Consider the following 20,143-nt stretch of genomic DNA (forward strand, 5'->3'; position numbering starts at 1 on the left):
AAGTATTTTAATTTGCATGTATTGAGGAAAACTTTCCATCCTTTATGGATTTGAGTACAGAAATAAAAATGGAACCAAGTAATTACAGTCTGAAGAACTGAAATTCTAAGTCAATGCTGTTTGACTCTAAGTTCCTAGGTAGAAGTTGAGATACTAAGAAATGTTGCAAATCCTGGTGAACTGGAGTAAAAATTGTGAGTTTTAATTTAAAAGTAATAAGCTTCTTGGTAATGCATGCCCCAAAATTGCGGGATTTTTAAACTGTATAACTCAAAGGGCTCCAAGTTTCAAAACCAAGCTTGCCCTTTTATAGCAGAAACTGTTGAGAAATATACTAGGCTTGCAACTTATATTTCTGATGTATGTGTGCAGGTGGTTTTTAGGGTGTTTTCACTATCCTGTTTTTACAGGTATCATGGATTTTCTTCCACCCTGCACAGTGAGACTTTTCTAAGAAATGTTCTTTTTGTCTTTTGACAATATTGCCCCAAAAGGCTTCAAGCATATAACACACCAGAGAAATAGCTCCTGTCTCACTGCTCAGGTTCCCTAGTTGCCAGTTTGGGAACTGTTTCTTGAAATGGGACTTTGAATAATTTTTTTGGTGTTCTCTAGATACCTATCAGTGTAGGATGCTTCTCTTAACTGCAATTCTCCATAATCAGGCTGAACACCTGATGGCCAGAATATCTTCTAAATGCTTTCACCAGGTCTACTGCTTATCTTCAGCTGTTGGTTTACCTCAGTGGCTGTCCTGGCTCTAATTTTCTCATGACTGGTACTTTGACACAGCTTGCACTTCTGTTCTGTGGTGTTGTCAGTATGCCTTTTTGGTAGGAGTTGGACTTTCTTATTGATGCACAGTGGCATCAGTTCTCAGAGTTTGGTTCTGCGCTTTGCTACAGCTGTGATTTGGTGGTCATGTTTGCCTCTCCCTTAAATACAAACTTCTCCAGCTAAGTGGGCTTAAGCTCAAACCTGAATTCCTTGGCTCGCCCTAGACCTTGCCATTTAGTGAAAATTAAGTATGTGTGCCTCTGTAGGAGTGGAACTTTGCAGTGACGCTTGAGAGTGTTTGTAGTATTTAAGCTCCTGGAGAACCAGGACAGCAAGAAGGTAGAGAAACAAACAGCATCTGTTGTAAGAGAATGATGCAAACGGCAGAAACACAGTAGAGGTGGACTATTGCAGTTTTGAGGGGTACCTTTTTTTCAGCTGCAGCTTGTGTGAAATAATATTTATAGTACAGAAATAAGAGATGGAGATTCAGGGGAGACTGACAGTGTTTTGAAGAAATTCCCCTCATCATACATTTTTGTGTATCCTCACACACACTGACTCTTCAAGCACTGCAGTACTGGTCAGGGAGGTAGCTTGATCATGAAGTGATTTTAAACTGATTCAACTAGCTGCTTCAGTGTGTGCACCATTCTTAAATGTAGGGGTTATCCCATTGGCATAATTGGGAGTGCACACTGTGTTTCAGATCAGGTTGTCCTACAGCACCTTGCTGGTTTAGGACATCAGTGGTCCAGGAGATGCAGCATCACTGGTGTGCTGCTTAGCCCTGCCCTTCCAAATCTGGAGCTGAACTTTGCTTGCAGGTTCCCAAAGGGAAGGCAGCAATGTCCCATGATCTGTTTCCTATGGCACTGAATCAAACTCGGCATTGGTACAGTCTATAAATACCCCTGTGTGTATCAGTATATAACATCTTTGTGTGCGATCTCTTTCTTCACAGAGATTTTTCTAAAAACTATTCAAAGGAAATAAGTCTCCAAGTGATTTAAAGAAAACGTAAATGACAGGCTCTTTCCTGTGCTCAGCTGAGTCACATACAATGCGCACAATTAACAGGTGCACGATGGCAAACTGCAATCAGCAGGCAATGCTGGGTGGCTTCCAGAGTCCTCAACGTTGAATGAGTTTCTTCTGTAGCACAGGGTTTGAAAGGCTCGGCGAGGTACTGAGCATCCCAGTACCTCTTTCATTCTCCTGTAAATTCTTGCCTCTGGATAAGCACCTTTCTTAACTTTGCAGGTTTTCTAGGAAGAGACGCAGACCTCATACCTGTTCTCTTCCTTCCCATGCTGATAACACAGCTATAAGCTTTGGCTGGAGCTGGAGTGTCTGTATATAGCTTCCTCATTTGAGTTAAAGATGAGATCCAGCCTAGCTCTTGCCTTTTAATCTGCTGCTGGGCTGGGCTGGCGTCTGGTGACGTGTTGAGCTAAGCTGGCTGCAGCGAGTTAACAGAGAAGACGAAAGGTGTCAAACCCCTGCAGAATGGCTCAAGTACTTGCGGTGTCTGACCTGTATCCTGAATGCTGAAAAAACGATGATAAAGCTGCCTCACAAAAAAATACAGAAATTTTTCCTTAAAAAGGTAAAATGCTTTTTTTGCTTGCTGCTTTGCTTGCTTTAATTAGGTTGATGACAAAGTTTGACAATTGCATTGTTTTTGTGCAGTCAGCCTTGTGATTTCTTTGCACCAAGATGCCTCAAACTGTTTTCTCGATTGAATGTTATTCTTGGCTTGTGGTTTGGGACATGATGAAAATTATCAGAACTGTACTCAAGCAGCATGCTACATGGGTTAGTTTGGTTACAGCTGCACTTTACAGGTTTTGTTACCCTGTCGTGTTATGCTGCCTTTTAACCTGGTTCCTTGGTTCAGTGGCACCATATATTCTGCATCTGTCAAGCAATTTTAGTGCTTTAAGTTTTTTTGCAGTGTCAGAGGGAGAGAATGCTGCTCATTGACTGGTGCTTGTTTAATGAAAAGTTGATATTAAAAGATGATGTGTGTATATTTTACATATGGACTGCGTATTTGTACTCTGTTTTCAAAGATAGACATGTAACTCAGTAGAGATATGGAGACATCTAATAAAAAACATATATACTTTCAGGTAGAACTCTTAAAATTACCTGGGTTTTAGTTTAAAACTACCCCTAGATAATATTTTTCTATTAAGCACTATACTTAGCTAGGTACTGAGTGCTGTGGTAATTAGCCGTCTGAAATAACATTCTTGAGTATTTGCGTTACCTATGAATCCTGTTTGGCAATATGTAAACAGTTATATGAAAATATATGCTGTTTTTTCCTCTCCCCCTCCTTCTTATCTTGGCGACTCATACACACAGTTTATTAGTGGTTGATCAGAAGCGCAGTCTGTTTATGCTGTAGAGCATCTCAATTTTAGTATAGGGCTCTCAGTCAATTGGAGTTTTTCATTTTTACCATGCAGTATAATTTTATATCTGTGGGATTTCATACTGATATCTGTAATATGCTGCTTCAAAATAAAATATTGAACTTGATTGTATTACAACAAAAACAATTTTAAAGGGGTATAAGAGAAGACAGTCACATTTCTGTGCAAGTTAGAACCTGGCACATAGTTCACCAATTTTTGGCACCTTCACAGATGCAGATGGTTGGTTGTACCTCTTGCTCTGGAGTAAATTTCCAGCATTTAAACATTGACATCACAGTTAGGCTGTCGAACTGTCCTTATGGGGTTTATTATATGGACTGAAAAGAATTTTCCCTTTTGCTAGAGTATATATATACTCCTTACTGCTGGCTATCTGATCAAATGGTTAGAATTCCACTGGGATAGAATAATAACTGTGGATTTTCTGTTATAATTCTGAATATAGGACTGAAAGCACCCAATTGCTTAATGTGGGTTAAAGTGCAAGAAAAAGATGCATTATGCTAGATTTGATTTTAGTTTAGTTGCTGAAAATGTATCTAATTGAGCTACTGGTTTGAAGTGATAAAGTGGTGGTGGGTGCAACCATGAAGGTCATGAACATAATTTAACATTCAAATAGCAGTAGGTCATTGATAGTCTTGGGAGTCCCATAGCAACTTGCTCAATCCTAAAAAGATAGATCTGTATCATGCCACACAACAGAGATTTTGAATAAGATTCATGTACTTGACTGTGTTGACAGTTCTTGTTATTTCTCTGGAGGTGGATGGAGTATTTTCAACAAACTACTTTTATTTGAAGTAATGTGTGGAACAAAATTGGTGAAAACATCTTCAGTCCTTCTAAGAGTAATATGTCAGTTCAGTTTGTAGAGGCCTTTTTCTAAATGCTAGGAAAGGGATGTACCACAAACCACACGCATACCTCGGACTCGAGTGAGTACATGAACATACTAGGAGATAAACTTGACTGAGATGAGTCTTGTGCTTTAAGTCACAGGAATCGATAGCCTATGTGATCCCAGTTTACCTGATCAATACTATAGCTAGTTAGTGTTGACAATTTTGTTTCCTTTCCTCCTTAATGACAGTTGTATTTGAGAAGGCAGTGTTGTGATTAAAAAAAGTAATCTCCAATAGTTCACCCAATTCATCTTCAAATTATATCTTTGTGTCGGGGCCTGGAAGAATTAATGGATATTTTCTGGTTGTGTGTTTTGGGTTTTTTTGTTCATTTTTTTCACGATTTTTTTTTTTTTTTCGTGATAGTCAGATATGGAATTCAGCTAATGATTTCTTCCTCTGCTTATGTAGCCAGTCACAGCAATATCTTTATGGAGAAAGTTTTGAAGAGGACTCACAGCTCCCTTATTTTATGAATATAACTTTACAACAATCTACCTGATTGCTAGTTTACCTGAATGTTGTTCAGATGTTGGTGCAATTAAGTAGCTAAAAGAACACACTTGTAATTTTGCATACAAAAGAATGCCGCAAATCGACAAGTTCCTTAAAAATAAGTAAGTAGATCAGACTTTAGGATGGTCCTGTATTTTCCAGGAAAAGGTATCTACTGAAGAATGGCATCAAATTTGATTATTGCAGTAAATGTCTCCTTCAGAGCTTACTGTTTAATATTATGCACCAAAGCAGCAGTTGAACACCTTAGCAGATGTTACTCAGCCTGCTATATGTGCAGGCACCAGCATCTCTGAGACGAGTGATTGTTTTTATGTACGAGGGGTGGTTTCAGAGTTAAGCCTTTAATGGCTGTGTTGAAAACATGACTTTGCCCTTGAGAGTGACTGAAAACTGTCATGTAGTGTTTCAAGCTCCTAATATTACTCGGTGGGCATTAAAAGAACTTTTTTTCAGGACCAGCAAAAATTAGTTGGTAACAGTGTATTTAACAACCTTTTTGCCTACTGAACTTTCAAAGAGCTGTTGTCTTTCCAAAGAAAGGACAGCCAATTAACACCTGTGAGTGTCCTTCCATGTAAGTTTATCTGTGCAACTCAGTTTCTTCTGAAAGCTTTCTCTGAAACAGTAAGGCAGAGAGTGGTTCCTCCTATAGTGTAATACCATTGAATTAGGATGCTTTATGAAATTGGTATGTGTAGAAAATTCAACATCATGTAACTTGATTTAAGGAATGGATATGAAAATCATTGCATGTAGTAAACCATAATTCAGTAATTGAGTCAGCAGGAAAATAAAAAGCTAGTGAAAAACATTTTGATTTGAATGACATTCTGGCAGAGAAAAATAGGTTTTATTAAAAACCAGTAATTTAGAGTTTTAGTGTTTAGGAGCAAGATGTAATCTCTGCTAATAGGAGAAAAGCACTTAAGCAAAACAAATTAAGACTTCAGCTGATGCACTCTTTTATAGAGATCTGGTGCTGTAAATGCTGATTGTATGATTTATGGAAATGTGTATGTTCTTTGTAGCACTAAAAGGGAGGATCTTTAATTTTTTCTCAGTGTTGTGAAAAATCATTTTGTAATGAATGCAGTATTGGCAGAATATTGCACTGTTATAGCCTGTGATAAATGCCGCTGCCTTTTCCCATTGCCACCAATAGACGTTTCTGTCCTTAGGGAACATATGATTGAGTCACTGATACAAAGGAGAGCAGAATGAAAAGATATACAGCATCAAAGGAATCTACAGTGCAGACCTCTTAGATGTCTTTCTGTACATTCACGCATATGCGAGCCATACATATGGGCAAGGTATCTTGTGATGTTTATGTTGTTTCTGGTGTTTTTTCCTATTTGATACAAAACAATATATTTCATACACAGGTCTTTAAGATTAGCTTTGTCATATGCATGCTTGTTGTCTGTTGTGTTTTAAGGGACCTAGTCAGCTTGTTGGGGCATCTTGGTGATGCTGCCTGTCCAGTTAGGGTGGGGAGCTGGAACCCTTCAGAATAGAAGGATTTTCAAGTCATCACCACATACACACACACACACTCTTCCTGTGATATTCAGTGTCACAGTTCCTGTCCTTGGTGATGACGTTGGTCAGTACAGGGTCAGCCTTCAGGAGCATGGGGAGCTTTAGTGTTTAACTGACTTGTATATTGCTACGTGGCTATTGCAGGGCCTGTGTGTTAAGGTATTGGAATGTGCCTGATCTGGCAAATAGTCTGCTTCTGTCATGACCGGGACATTCTTAGACAAAGACAGGGATAGTCCTCTCTGAATATGTTGGAGAGTGTGGAAGGCATGACAATTCACTTGTGGACCTGTTTTAAATGAGTGTGTAAAGCTTCTCTTGTGTTCTGTTTTCTAAGTAACAGACTAATGGTGTGTGTGTGTGTGTGTGTATGGAGGGATTTTCCTGTATCTGGTGCAGAGAAGGTACAGGTTGTCTCAGTTGTCAGCTGGAGCCAGCCTCCTTGTCTCCGTTTGCAAAGACCTTAGGTGTTTGGTTCACGAGGGCTCTTATTCTGTGTATGATGTTGGCCCCACATGACCACTTTGACATTGCTTTGTAAAGTAAATAAGTAAATGCTCATGAATCTTCATTTTACTATTGTGAAGACTAAGATTAAAAGAAACAAAATTACTTCAGCTCAGCAGTTGTAGGGGTGCTCTTGAGGCCAGATATGGGAAAGGAGTCTTTCTGTTATTCCCAGCCTGTGCTGCCTCAGACTGTTAAGCTGCTTAGAGCTGTTGCGGTCTGGAGCCAGCAAAGCTGCTGGTGGGGTATGAGGATGGCAGGTGACTCAAAGTACAAAGATCTGGGGCTTGTCAAACCAGGCATTTTTCCCATGTAGCAAGAGGAGGAGAACAGCTTGGAGCTGGGACACGAGGTCAGTGGCAGAGCTCTGGAAAGCTGGCCTTGTGTTACTGCTGTGGCTGCTGGGGGACTTGAGGGATGGGGCAGGCTGGAGGGGGCCCTGTGTGTCACTTCTACGTGTGTGGGGCCAGCTGCAACCCTGAGACCACTACCTTGCATTTTGCAACAGCATCCATCTGCCTCTCTCTGGGGCCGTAGTATAGGCAAGACTGGGCAGGGGGGATTAACTGCAAGTCCATAGATGCTTTTGCAAGGAACCTTGCTGAAAATTGTACTCTAGAAAGTATGTGATTATTTATAATATAGATCCCCAAAGTCTAGAACAAGGAATAGCTAGGCATGCTCCTTTGAGCAAGTGGTTGCATACAGAGAAACCACTGTCAAACTAACTGTTGAAGCAGTGGTTTTCTGAGGAGAGGAAAGTAGAAACAACTGGATATTATTTCTGTCTGGGCTTAAAAGGAAAAGTCACAAGCAGGAACAGTCTAGGCCTCTTGTTCTTCATCATTCCTGGTCACTTAAAGAGACTCACCTACTGCAGTTTCAGAAGACCAGACTTGGACCTGCCTGCATGATGTGCAGGAATTATCTTTGAGATTTTTTTTCTGTTCTTTCCCCAAGCAACAAGACTTATACATATTTCTGCCCTCTGTATTGGTGTAAGGGTTGCAAATGAGTGTTTTATTTAGGGGAATTGGGGAAGGGTTTGTTTTTGATCTAAGCAACATATGTATTTTTCTTCTCACCTTATTCTCAGAAATAGCTGAACTAGTCAGGCTTGAAAGTTTGCAAAAGAATTGAGCCTGAGGCAGTCTTCTGGCATGGAAAACTTCAGTCTAAATAGACTCAATTTGGCAGAAAGAGGAGCAACTGAAGCAGAGTTCTGTGATGGGGATGTGTCAGTAAATTCAACAGGAGGGGGTGCTCGTAGAGGTGGTGCAGGAGCCACAATAGTGAGGGATAATGCAGTTCAGCTGTTGGGGGACTGTGTCTCCACAACCCCACACTCCACCCACACCACCCCCCAAACTTGAGTGTCTTGAGCAATGTCATGCTCAATTCCACGAGCACAACTCAAAAATATCTGCTTACGCACACCTCTACTATGTCAGTGGGATAGCTACTGCTGTGTATGGGTTGTGTAACTGGATTGCAGGTGTGATGCAAATGAAGATTAAGTCTAATCTGAGAATTTATTGTATGTGGTGAATGTGCGTCAGTGCTGCCTGGGTGGACTTATGTTGGCCTGTTGTTTGCTATGCGTGATATGACAGTCATTTCAAGGTCTAGAAACAACAGGGATGCATATGGACAAGAAACTTTATTCCTTCACTTGAAGTGGAGGAAAAATGGGTTGCTTTTAAACTGTTCCAATGCCCCTAATGAGAGGCTTGGTTGGAATAGCAGTAGTTATGTGCAACAGATTTATATGTAATATGAAAACTCCCTGAATTTCTGATATGAATTAAGGAAGTAAAATAGCAATTGTATTTTCCTGAGCCCAAATGCTGGATGGGCTGATCCATGGCTCTTTACTGGCAGTTTGCTACCAGGCTTCCTTCTTTCCTCTCTTTAAAAAACAGAGAAACAAGTTTAAAAAAAAAAACAAACCAAACCAAACAAAAAACCAAACCATAACTCACACACATTCCCCCCCCCCCCCCCGAAAAAACCTCCAACAACAGCAAAAACCCTGAACACACATATACAACCCACCACCCCACTCCCAAAATCAAACCAATAACAACAACAGCAAAAAAGCCAACTTAAAACTTGACAGTTGTGTAGAAGGACTTGTGGAAGTGACATCAGATTCCCACCTCCTAGATGTACCTGTTGATCTCCTATAAAATTGCTTATCTGGAGCCTGATAGTGTCTTAACGCTTCAATAAGCTGTTGATCAGGTGTGAGACAGACCTTGGTAGCGCTTTGACAAAAGCTGTATTGTTTTGTCCAAGAAAACACCCTGGGGACTGCAACTGCTACCAGGAGATCTCTGCTTTCAGCCTGCCGCAACCACTCTGCGTTCCTTGCTCTGCTCGTGGTGCAGCTCATCGCCTGCCTTGCCCCACTCCACAAGAGATCTCTCCTGGCCATGACCCACTATCGTCCTCCCGGGCATGCTGGGGGAGATGCCGGGGAGAGCGGGCCCTTGCTGCGCGGGGACGTGGGTGCGCTCTCGGTGGACAGCGCTTTCGCCTCCCTGGCTGAGGACGAAGGACCGCTTGATCTGCCTCCTGAAGCTTACGTGCCTGCAGTGTTTCACCAAGAGGCTCTCGTTTCGGTAGGGCTGGGAAGGCTGTGGAATAGGGTCTGACTGATGAATGCTGGCTGGGGTTCCATGATGGGAAGAAGCGCTGACAGGGGCTGAAGAAAGGAATGGGGATTTTGACACTAACCTTTTTTTACAATTCACAGTTTTACAACCAGTTGTAAAATTTATGTGCATTGCCTTGCTATTGCTAACCTAGTTTGTCTATTAACTATGTCTTGTAATTTATTATCTTGTTTAAAGAACTGGTAGGTAAAGAGGAAGACTATGTGAAACACCATTGTAAGATTAAACAAAGACAACAATTGTGTGTGGTGTCACACACTTATATGCACTAACCTTTGTCTTACGTAGATGTGTGTTAGAATACTAAGAAATGTTCTCCCCAGGTCCTTTTTGCAGAGGGGTGACATGTCCCTTGGAACCCAGGGCAGTAGTAAGATCTCTGAAGACCAGTTGCTATAACAACTACTGCCTGAGGGCCTGGTGCTGAGTGTGCAGAAAATGCAAGGCTTTGCTCGTACATGAGGCTTTCTAGTATTGTGCAGATCTTTGTACTGTACAGTGATTTTTTGAAATGTTCAGTCAAACAAAAACTAAAATTCAGGGGAAAGGCATGGAATATCACAGCTTTCTCTCCCCCTTCTCCTTTTCTGACACATTTCTTTCCTTTATTAACATGTCACTTGACATTGTGAAGTGTCTCTTAAAGAGATCATATGATTAATCCACTGTTAGTTCATGAAAGTCCTCACCTGAAATATCTTTTTTCCTTTTGGCTGGAGGCAAGTCCTGGTGCTTTGTTCTCCAGGGTCTTGCCACTGGCATTTGAGAAATATCTCAGGACTTCAAACGTGAGCCTGTACTTTGTGTATGTTTGGGCAAATGCTAGAGTGCTGCAAAACCTTTAAATAATAAATCTCTTCTGAGTTTCAGAAAGGAGCTCCCTGGGCAGCTGACTCCTGGCCATACTCTACTTTGTGCTGCATGCCCCTGAAGGCACTGACCAGTTAACTTTTACTAGCAAAGGTGCAGGAATGTGGATGTGTATTTTCTTTTTAAAGTAAAATCGATGCTGTTCAAAGCTTACTGCAGTGGATATGCTTTGAATCTGAAATAAGAGAAATGTGCAAGAACTGCAGAATTATCAGTCTGAAAAGGGCTAATGTGCTGTCTGCGCAGCTGCACAATTGGAGGAAGTTATCCCTGAGTCTGTGATGGGCATGTAATTGTCTTCTGAAAGGATCTTCCAAATACCTGTGTGTGATATTGGATGAAAGTACTGGGCTCAGGAAACTATTGCATAAGAAATGTTTTTCTCCCATGTTTGCTCAGTTTTGATATGTTAGAACAATGGGAAAATGTGATTTCTTAGTGCCTGGAACACAGTGCACTTGCCAAGTGTAACTGTATTGCAGTTGTTGGATGTATCTCTGGAAAACAGCTGGTATTGCTTTCATATCAAGCCTACTTTCTCAATTTGTTGGGTTTTTTTCTTGTGAGAGGATATGTGGCTTTCTGCAAAGAGAATCTTTTTAGTTTGGTTTCTGTTGATGACTGTTAACTGTGGTGATCTTCAGGTCAAGTTATTGCAGCTTTTGCACCTCACTCTAGCCAATGTGGCACGTAACACTGGAGACCTGATTTGTTGCAGAGGATGCTGTGTGGAATTCCTCATAGCTGATACCTCTACCTGCAGTGCATTAGGCCTTATTCTGCCCCTGTCATAGCACTTTTAGAATAGCCCTACAGCAAAAAGGGCTACCCTCCCCCTCTGTAGCTGCCATGGGTACAAAGGCCAGAGGCAGTAGCAATGCACAGGCTGTTAAGGGCTGCTGTTCCTGTAGCCTGGCTGTGCGCTGTACATGCCTTAGCTTTTTATGCCTCCCGAATTCTCTCTTTGCTGATCAGCCCCGTGCTGTCCGCTCCCATAACGCTTCACTGAGAGTTTGTGGGGACTAGTGATGAGAAGACAGGTGAAAGGGCTGTGGTGAAGGAGCAGAACTTTGCATCAGGAAATGCCCAGGCTTGGTGTTCAGAGAACTGAGTCAGACGGGGGTCGTCTCCATATTCTGTGGGGCTTCTGTGCTTGTTCAGGAAATGTGACACAGGGGAGTGGAGTTTGCCTGCAAAGAGTTAGTAGCTCAGCAGCCTTTGTGGGGACAAAGCCAGCATGAAATGATTGATGTACATTCTTCCCACTTACCCTGCACTTAGCTTTTTTCTGTGGCCTGTTAGCAGAGCTTAATGTGTACACTACATTTGTATCACCTCTCAAAACAGCAAAAAATATTACATCTTGGAAATTCTTAGAGAAGAGGCCTCTTTGAATGGTTGGGAAATCTGCAGCCCTGGCAGAGGAGTCAGAGGCAGAAAGTGATATTTATGTGAAAGATGTTTGAAATGTATAATCACCTCTCTAAAGCTGTAACTTTTAAGGAAATACAGATTTTTTTTTTTTTTTTTATTCAAAGATGATGTGATTTTTTTTTTTTTAGTGTTTTTAAACTTTGGATCTATTTAGTGATTTTTCTTGAGACAGTTTTTTGCCTAATCGTGCTCATGTCTTCAAGGGAGGTCATATTTCTTCAAGAGTTCTGGCAGTACTCTGTGTTCGTAGTGTTGGCTTTAGTCGGTTCTTATTTTCTCGACAGGTAGTATGCTAGATCCTTTGTTTTAGCTAGACCTTGTGATGATAAATATCGGTTTCTTGCTCTGAAAATCAGAGCTTTCTTCCAAATGGCTCGATGATTAGTGGTTCCCAACAGGTACTTCTCCCTGCATGGAAATCTGTCTGTCAGGGAATATACCTGTAAGTGCTTTATGTGCTGTTGTCATTCAAATTATTTATCCTTTACCCAACTGCAAAGCTCATGATGTATTATAGTGGAGAGAATTAGTTATCAGCTTCAGAAACAAGTCATTAGTATCTTGTGTGAGCAAGATAATTTCCTTCCAGCACCACCATTTCTTTCGCAGGTATTTTGAATAGCAGTTAGTAATGTGCTCTTGTCTTTTTTTTTTTTTTTTTTTTCCTTCCATTTCTTTAATTCATTACTGTTCTGTTTCCTGGCTGACTTTCTGACATATTTCTTTCAAAGCTTTGGTCGGTTATACTCAATCTCTCTTTCTTTAGCAAATGTTCTTCACTTTTAGAAAGCAATGAACTGCTAATAGTATAACTTAGTGAATTATGAATTCACATGATGTTACGACCTGGACTGGAAGCCCAGGGAGTCATACAGGTTTTATGATCCCCTTGGGTTAAATTAAGGTGAAATGACACCAAATGACCAGTTCAAATGTTATACTTGCTGTTGGTAGAAATAACTTAGACTTGGAAAAGGATAGTAACTAATGTGGTCTCTTATTGATAAATCTACAAAAAAGAAAAGGAGAAAAAAAAAAAAAGGAGAGGAAAAGAGTGTGGTTCACCACCCCAGGTTCCAGAGTTGTCTCAGGTCCAGAAATCTTGGATGGTGGATGCACACAGAGCAGTTTTCTGTTGCCTTTTAAGCTGATCTTTATCAGCTGATTAGCCCACTAGACCAAGAGAGGCAAGTATTCCACAAACTTATTTTCATGAGAGACAAGGAAAAGATGGAGCACGGATTCTGGATGTGCATTGAGGGAGAATGAGGTGCACCAACCCCCCTTGTCCAATTGAGTTGGTGATTGTGCTCGCCCCTCCGCCTTTCTTTTTTCCTCAACCCACATTTCCCCCACTTTGAGGCTTATCTAAGTCGTTTGGCAATAAAACCGCAATGTAGGTAGTGTTCCTTAGACTAATCACAGAGGCCTCAGCTTGTTCTTGAGGCTTTCTGTGTTGATGAATGTTTGAGGCATTAATTTCTTCAGTTCTTTACACATTACAATAGACTTAGAGGTTTATTAATGCCAGGACAGTATAAATGTTCTCAATTGTGTCTTTGAGCCCTTTTACTTGTGCTGCCTCCTCTGCTAGTTTTTTGTTTTTTGTTTTTTTTTTTTTTTTCCTTCAGGATTACTGTCTCTTTTCTAATTCAGTGGTGGTTGTGTATAATGAGTTTTTGAGTTTTATGACATAAAAGCCTCAGAGCTGAAATACCTGACTTGTCACTGGCTATGAGTTAACAGCCCAGATTCTTTCTTGATCCTTTTAATAGGATGCCAGAAAGTCCATCGTGAATTCTGTGATACTTGATACGACATATGTGAGCAATACTTTAGCCTCATAATGTTGCACTTGACTGTACAAGCCACAGAACTGTTCTCATAGAGGCTTCAACTTTTTTCTTTCTATTTTTAATATTCATGTATTTCTTTAGCTATCTCTTTGGTTATACCTAGTTCTGTACATCCGTCAGAAGTGGATCTAAATTTGTACTGTAACGTATACTGATATTCTCAGGACTTGTTGGATAAACTGGAGAGGGAAGAAGAGAAGGAACTTCAACTACTGCATGGTATTTAAGCATAGTCATCGTGTACATCTGCACTTGAAATTTAAGTATATGTGTTACGAGATGTAAGCTACATAAAGTTTGCAGGAGAAGAATGTGAATATACAGAAATTCAAAAATAAACCACCATGCAGGTTTCCTTATACCTATTATATGCAATGGCATCTGAGTACTAGCTGTAATTGTGGTGCAGCAGGATGGCTACTGCTACCAGATTGCAAGTCCAGTGTAAGTACTGTTGAAATTTTTAACAGTTATTATGTCTACTCAGAGTAGTTGGCAACATTCCTGAAGGCTCAGAGCCTTAAATACCATTGATGCCTTTGTGCTTATCCAGAAATTTTGAGATGTACAAGCGGTAGAGTAATTGATGATCCTACAATCAAGCAGTGTTAAGTTCAACTATTTTTTTAATTAGGTTTGTGGAAACCCAAATGAGAGGCAGGGATTAGGATGGTGGCCTGCAAGTGAGAATATGTGGATGCTGTTGCTAGCTTTGCTCTTTTATTTTGGTCAAATGTTTCTGCACCCTGTGCCACAACATCCCTAACTTTTAGCTTGTGGTGGTTGTACATGTCTGAAATTAGACGTATGGGCAAAACTGTGGAAGGATAGTTCTTATTGTTTTAAAGTTTTCTCATTCTCAACTCCATTTACTTTTTCATGTCTCTTCCCTAGGTGAAATTTGAGAACTCAATGTAAGCAGCATACTCCAAAATGCTTTCAAAGTCAGGTCCTCTGAATGTTGTAAGCTTCAGTCTTGCTATGTGTTGCTGTTGCTGAATAGTTACTCTTTTGGTATATAGTGAACACAGAAATTGTAGGATTCCTGCTTTGGCAAAATGTTTCTGTCAAAGTCCAAACAACTTTCTCTTGCCATAACTCAGTCCTAAAGCTTTTCTATGGACAGGTGAAATTTGACTCCTTAACTACCTTTTTGCTTGTATTAAGATGTAGACTATTTTGGAAAACCTGTTTCTCTGGGCTTTAAGGAGAATCTTCACTCCCCTGCTGAGTCTAGGGCATCTTAAACTACCAATTTTTTAATGTGTTTCTCCTTAAGGAAAAGCTAGTGGCTGAACATGGAGATTTTTCCATCAGGTCTATTGCACCTTCTCCTTGAGTTATATCCAAAGGATGTAGTTCTGAAAAATGGAACTCCTTTTTCTTCACCTAAATGACTTTAACCTCTCTCTTTGCTAAATACTCAAATTGTCTCTTGTCTTCTGGCATCTTCCCTGCATTCTTTGCCTTGTTTTAAGGTGATTTCCCATTTGTTTTGTCTGTATCCAAGATTCAGCACTGTAGCTAACAGCAAAGCATACATGCTGTGCACCTTCTGCTGCAGGCATAAGTCACCCTTCCTGCTAGTAGCTGCTCTCCAGTGTTCTGAATGTCATTCAGGCCAAGTTAATTTTTCTCCCTCTTTTGCCACTGTGATCTCTGCCTTTTGCATTTTCACTTCAATTCATGTCATCTTCCACTTCTTTAATTGCATCTGCTTGAATTATGGGTATTGAGTGTTGGAATAGCAGATATATATATTTCTGCACATGCAGCTGTATTTTTTTTGCTTGCCATACTGAGTCCAGCAGGTATTAACACTGACACATTTCATCTTTTTTGTAGTTTTCCAGGGTGATGCAGCATCTTCCTCTAGCAGTCACTGCTGACCTTCAGAAATTATTTTTAAAAGGGAGAAACATGCAAGTATTCAGTTTTCAAACTCTCAGGAAATAAAACCTGCAAGCTTGGCACAAATCTGCTCTCAATGACCTTTGATGCTACTATATAAAAGTAGGTATGAGTCATGCAAAGAAGGTGCCTTCCTGTACATTTCCAGGTAACATACAGGCATAACTGTCCCTTCCTTTCCTTGGGGCTTTTCTCACCTGTTTTAAGCTTGATGCAGGCTACTGAACTAGGTGAGTCTTGGAGGAAATACAGGTGTATACACCATGTTTTCTTGAGAGTAATAAATCCACACTAGTTGTGTAGGTGTAGAGATACCTTACCATTTCTTACTAGCAGTTGCATCAGTTTAGCACTGCCTACTTTAACCTGAAAAAGTGACAGTGAGATAAGTCTTCATTTTCAGCTCCCCAATGGGCATGTCTGTATTTCATCTCTAACTGGTTACACTAGAAACTGTGACTGAGATACATTTGTACGTAGCATATGAACTAGGATTTAGCACTTTCTAAGAAAGCACTGTGTGCTGTATTTATAAGGCTGGACTAGTTTCCAAAAGATGCACTCAGAGGTGAGGAATGATACGTTGTGGCTGAGATAAGCGCTGATCTGTGTAGAAGTTGTGAGATTGTTCTTTGGCCTGAGTGCAAACCGTCCCCAAAGGGCAAGGCTGGGCTGGAGAGTGTAAAAGAAATGTAAGACTGATTTTTACTAGCTCTTATCCAGGATGCACCCTTTCTCATCTGAATTCCTGGTCATAGTTAAATGAGATTTTCAGCACAGACCATTTATTTTGTTTAATCTGATTTTTCTTCCCCTAATAAGTTTGTTCTAATTACATTGTTTCAGCCTTTGGCTAGAGTGAAGACAGCCCACCATGGCATGTCCTTTTTTAAAAAAACAAACAAACAAACAAAAAAACTCAAACAAAAACAAAACCAGCTTTCTGGCCAATTGCACACTGAATTATTTTCCACAGGAAATTATTTCCCTTCAGCTCTGCTCACAGGTTGGTGAGAGTGGTACCATTCCCGGAGCAAACAATGAAGCCCCTTTCATGCTCAAAAAGATCTCCAAAAAGTCTGTGGGCTGGGGTCCCCATTAGGGTTAGGGGACAGAAGGTTACAGGTGTGTCTTTTTATTTTTTCATTATTGTGTTGAAATCAGGGATGTTTATGCAATCTTTAAAACTTAAAGGGAAGTAGGAAGTGTTGAGGGAAAAGCAAATAATATGTCTTTAATAGCCATCTCACAAGGAAGTGAGCCTTAAAATGGGTTGCTGGTGCTTTTCTACATTATAATACTAGAATACAGTAGGCATGTGGAAATGTTATCAAAGAAATACAGTATACGTCTTTAGCTTGAACTGTGGCTGGCTTTCTTCTCTTTACCATAAAATTTTATATTGAACTTTCTTTCTTTGCTCACAGCTCTTAGGGTTCAGGAATTCCTCAGCTCTGCCTTCAGAGATGGAAACTGTAGCAGGATCTGTATGATTCTATGATATGATTTTTTCCCCACACTTTTCTGACTGTTTTAGTTAAATAACAAAGGGACAATGAAAGGGATTTATTGTTGCTTTTTACTTACGTCTTTCTTTGGAATTTGGACTTGCCTTCATGTGGGTTTTTTCTTCTGTACTAGATTATTTATTCCCCTCCCTATTATGCTGCACTACACTTCTTGCTTCTGAAACTGCCATGCTAAAAAATCTGCAGACATCTTAACATATATTTATTTTCTAAGTGATCATTTTTCAGCTCTTCTCAATACATTGCTTGTTGTTGTTTGAAATGAGCCTCTACAAGCCAAGTGATAGACTTACATAAAATAAGAAACTGCCTGTATGAAAACTATTCTCATCCCAAGCTGGTTTAAAATTCTGTTGGAAGTTCTCTGCTTTGCAACTAAATAAACATGTTGTTGTGAGTCATTCAAGCCACAAAAATGGAAAGTGAGTCTAGATTATCAAAATAAAGCTCTTATATGAGCTTACTCATATGGTGTAGTTCTTAGACATTAACTTCAAGGTGTTGATACTGGATTTCTGTGGAAGGCTGATGCAGCAAGCAAATAATTCTGTTGTTTTATGACCACTTGTTGATAGGATCTCGTTCCCTTTCATTCTCCCTTTCCGATTCTGCCTTCTTGATATTAATACTGTTTTCCTTTTCCCTCAAGGATTAAAGAAAGCCCTGTTAAAAAAAAAAAAAAAAAAGCCTTCTCAGCTGCTTGCTCAACTATAAACAATCTCTAAGTTGGGAAAATAAAGATGCATTTACATAGACTGAAATGGCCAAGGCAACTGCTACAGACAGTCTGGGTTTTCCTTAAACTTTTTAATAAAAAAGAAAATTAATACTTACTTAAATTTCTTCTCAAGTGTATTATCTCAGGAGGCTTTAACAGAACGTGTTGTTCAGTTCTGAAAATCAAGGAGCTCTTGCAGGGATGGGAGCCCGTTTTGTTGCCTCTTCCCCAAAGAACAGCTAGTTAACATGGGAAGGCATCCACTGTGTCTCACTTCTGAGACTGGTGGGAGACAGTAAGCTTAGTTACAAAAGACTAACAGCTATTTTAATCATAAGGAAGACTGACTAGAAATATCTAAAATAATTTCTTGACACGTACTGCTTCAGAGAAGAGCAGTTGTTTTTGCTTAACAGAAGACAATAGAAGGTGCATGGTTGTGCAGGGAAAAATGCATTATTCATGAAAGCATTAAAAAAGTAAAAGTACATATCAGATTGAAGAACTGTGGATTACCATGGCCTTATGTACTAACTGTGTCTGTATGCATTCATAAGCAATACTGTGAGTAGGTAGAATTGTACACTGAGACTTGAACCTCTAGTTTTGAATTGTCTGAATTGCCTTGGAGGGTGGAACTGCAAATATCTTCATTTATTTGAGAGAGAACTAGCAACTCAAGTACGGGGGATAATATCTAGCAATTATGAAAACAGCCTTTTTTTCCATAGATGAAAAAAACATGTAGCAGCAGTAACGGGGGGATAAAATAAAGAAAAAAAAACTCTAACAAAACAAAAAACCCCAACAAACCTTAGAAGGTCCTTTAATTTCCCTGGAAGCCAACAATTTTCTAGTGCCTCAGATTTTGACAAATGTCATCACTTCAATATTTCAGCTTTTGGGGTAATAATAGGCTCCATTTATTAATAGAATGACACAAAACCTCTGTAAGATAGCTGAAGATGTCAGTATGAGACCTGTTGAATAAAAAAAATTTGCAGAAGAAACAGTGGCAAACCTAAGGAAGTTGTTTTCTTTGTTTTTGTCTTTGCCTTCCTGTTTGATGCTGGAATAGAGTGCAGGTTTAACTCTTTTCACCTTGAATGGCCTTCTGGTTTATCACATCTAATTTTACATCAAAAGAGCATTTTAAATAACATTGTTCTATTAAAAGTTGCAGCTGAACTCTCCAATTTAGTAGCTGACTGTCGAAAGACAAATTCAAGTGCAGAAAGCAACCAGCTTGATTCGGAGAGAAGCCTTGCCTCTACAGAAGGTTATGCAGCTACGTTTGTTGCCCACTTAAGTAAATCCAGGCTAAAAAAACCTATTAATATCCATAGCTCCTAAACAGAGTATTTGCTGCCAGTGTCCTCCTATTATTGAACATTTCTGACGGGGCAAATAGTCAACTGTTGCAGATGATAAAGTTGGTTATCCAAGACGGATGCATGTCTCAATCCTCATATAAGTGTTCCACTAAAAATATGACAACAATAACTGTTTGCTAATGGGTTTTATTATTCAGTGTACAAGTGCAGCTGGTGTTTGTCAAGTCTTGTGTTGAAAAGCTTAGAATATAATTTTTGACAAGTTGCAGGGCAAGAGGTGACAATATAAGGTGGAGAGGTTAAGGAAAGGGGAAAAAACCCTATGTTATTAAGGTTATGTAGTTACTTAGTTTAAAAAGAAATTAAAGAAAGAGAGTAGGACTCTTATAGTACTTTTTCCCCTCTCCTTCAAACTACTTTGGCGAAGAGCTTGCCTTGGGAGTAGATTCCTGAACTGAGTAACACCAGTCTGTACTGGTGAACCTTGAACAAAAAGCATTGTTAAATTAGTAAAGCATTTTGCTGTTTTCCTCTTCCTCAGTCCATTATGTACACAAAATTGTTAGGAAGAAATGGGAAGTGAACTCTTTTCAATATTTCATGCTCGGCATTCAAAATGTAAAGCTTTTGCTCACAATACTAATCAAAATTTTGCATGATCATGAAACATATGACACTTCCATCAGATACTAGGAAAATAGTGAGAAAAGATGTCAGAAAGTTGTTGAATGTTAGTGTTCTCAGAAAACTGTTGTAAACAATCAATTTTTACACTGTCAACGTCTTTTGGCAGGAGGACATAGATTCAGTATGGTAATAAAATCTCAACTTAGACCTACCATGGAGAAAAGAAAGTAAATGTGTAGTCATAGTCACTGATGGAAACTTCGTACAAGCTCTTCATGTGACTCGGCAGCAACCTGTCATGAGTATTGTACCAGCTCTCCCACTAGACTTCATCATGCTGGTTTCTGCTTCTGATCAGAGTAGATGTAGTTCTTGGGTCTGAAGCGGCATGCTGTCTCTGGTATGCTGAAGAAAGAAGTATTTTCTTGTTTATCTGTTACATCTGATCCAACTGCTTATTCAGTATTAACAGTAATGAATAGTAGTTGC

General features: G+C 39.8%; 1 protein-coding gene across 3 annotated transcripts in view; it reads left to right on the top strand.

The window, feature by feature from the left end:
* Positions 1 to 20,143, top strand: part of RPS6KA2 (ribosomal protein S6 kinase A2) — a 302,187-nt gene that overhangs the window by 32,772 nt on the left and 249,272 nt on the right. Inside the window, exon 1 of one of the 3 annotated variants that reach the window (XM_032996922.2) lies at positions 2,257 to 2,386. The exons of 1 other annotated variant lie outside the window; for it this stretch is intronic. In XM_032996922.2, coding sequence (XP_032852813.1) covers positions 2,339 to 2,386 — 48 coding nt within the window. In that variant the 5' untranslated portion in view covers positions 2,257 to 2,338. Of the gene's footprint in view, positions 1 to 2,256; positions 2,387 to 5,922; positions 5,962 to 20,143 lie in introns of those variants that run through there. One more of the 3 variants, XM_032996923.2, reaches the window with a different exon arrangement.

Source organism: Tyto alba, unplaced genomic scaffold (assembly GCF_018691265.1).
Source record: "Tyto alba isolate M040663 unplaced genomic scaffold, T.alba_DEE_v4.0 Super-Scaffold_22, whole genome shotgun sequence".
Classification (NCBI taxonomy): domain Eukaryota; kingdom Metazoa; phylum Chordata; class Aves; order Strigiformes; family Tytonidae; genus Tyto; species Tyto alba.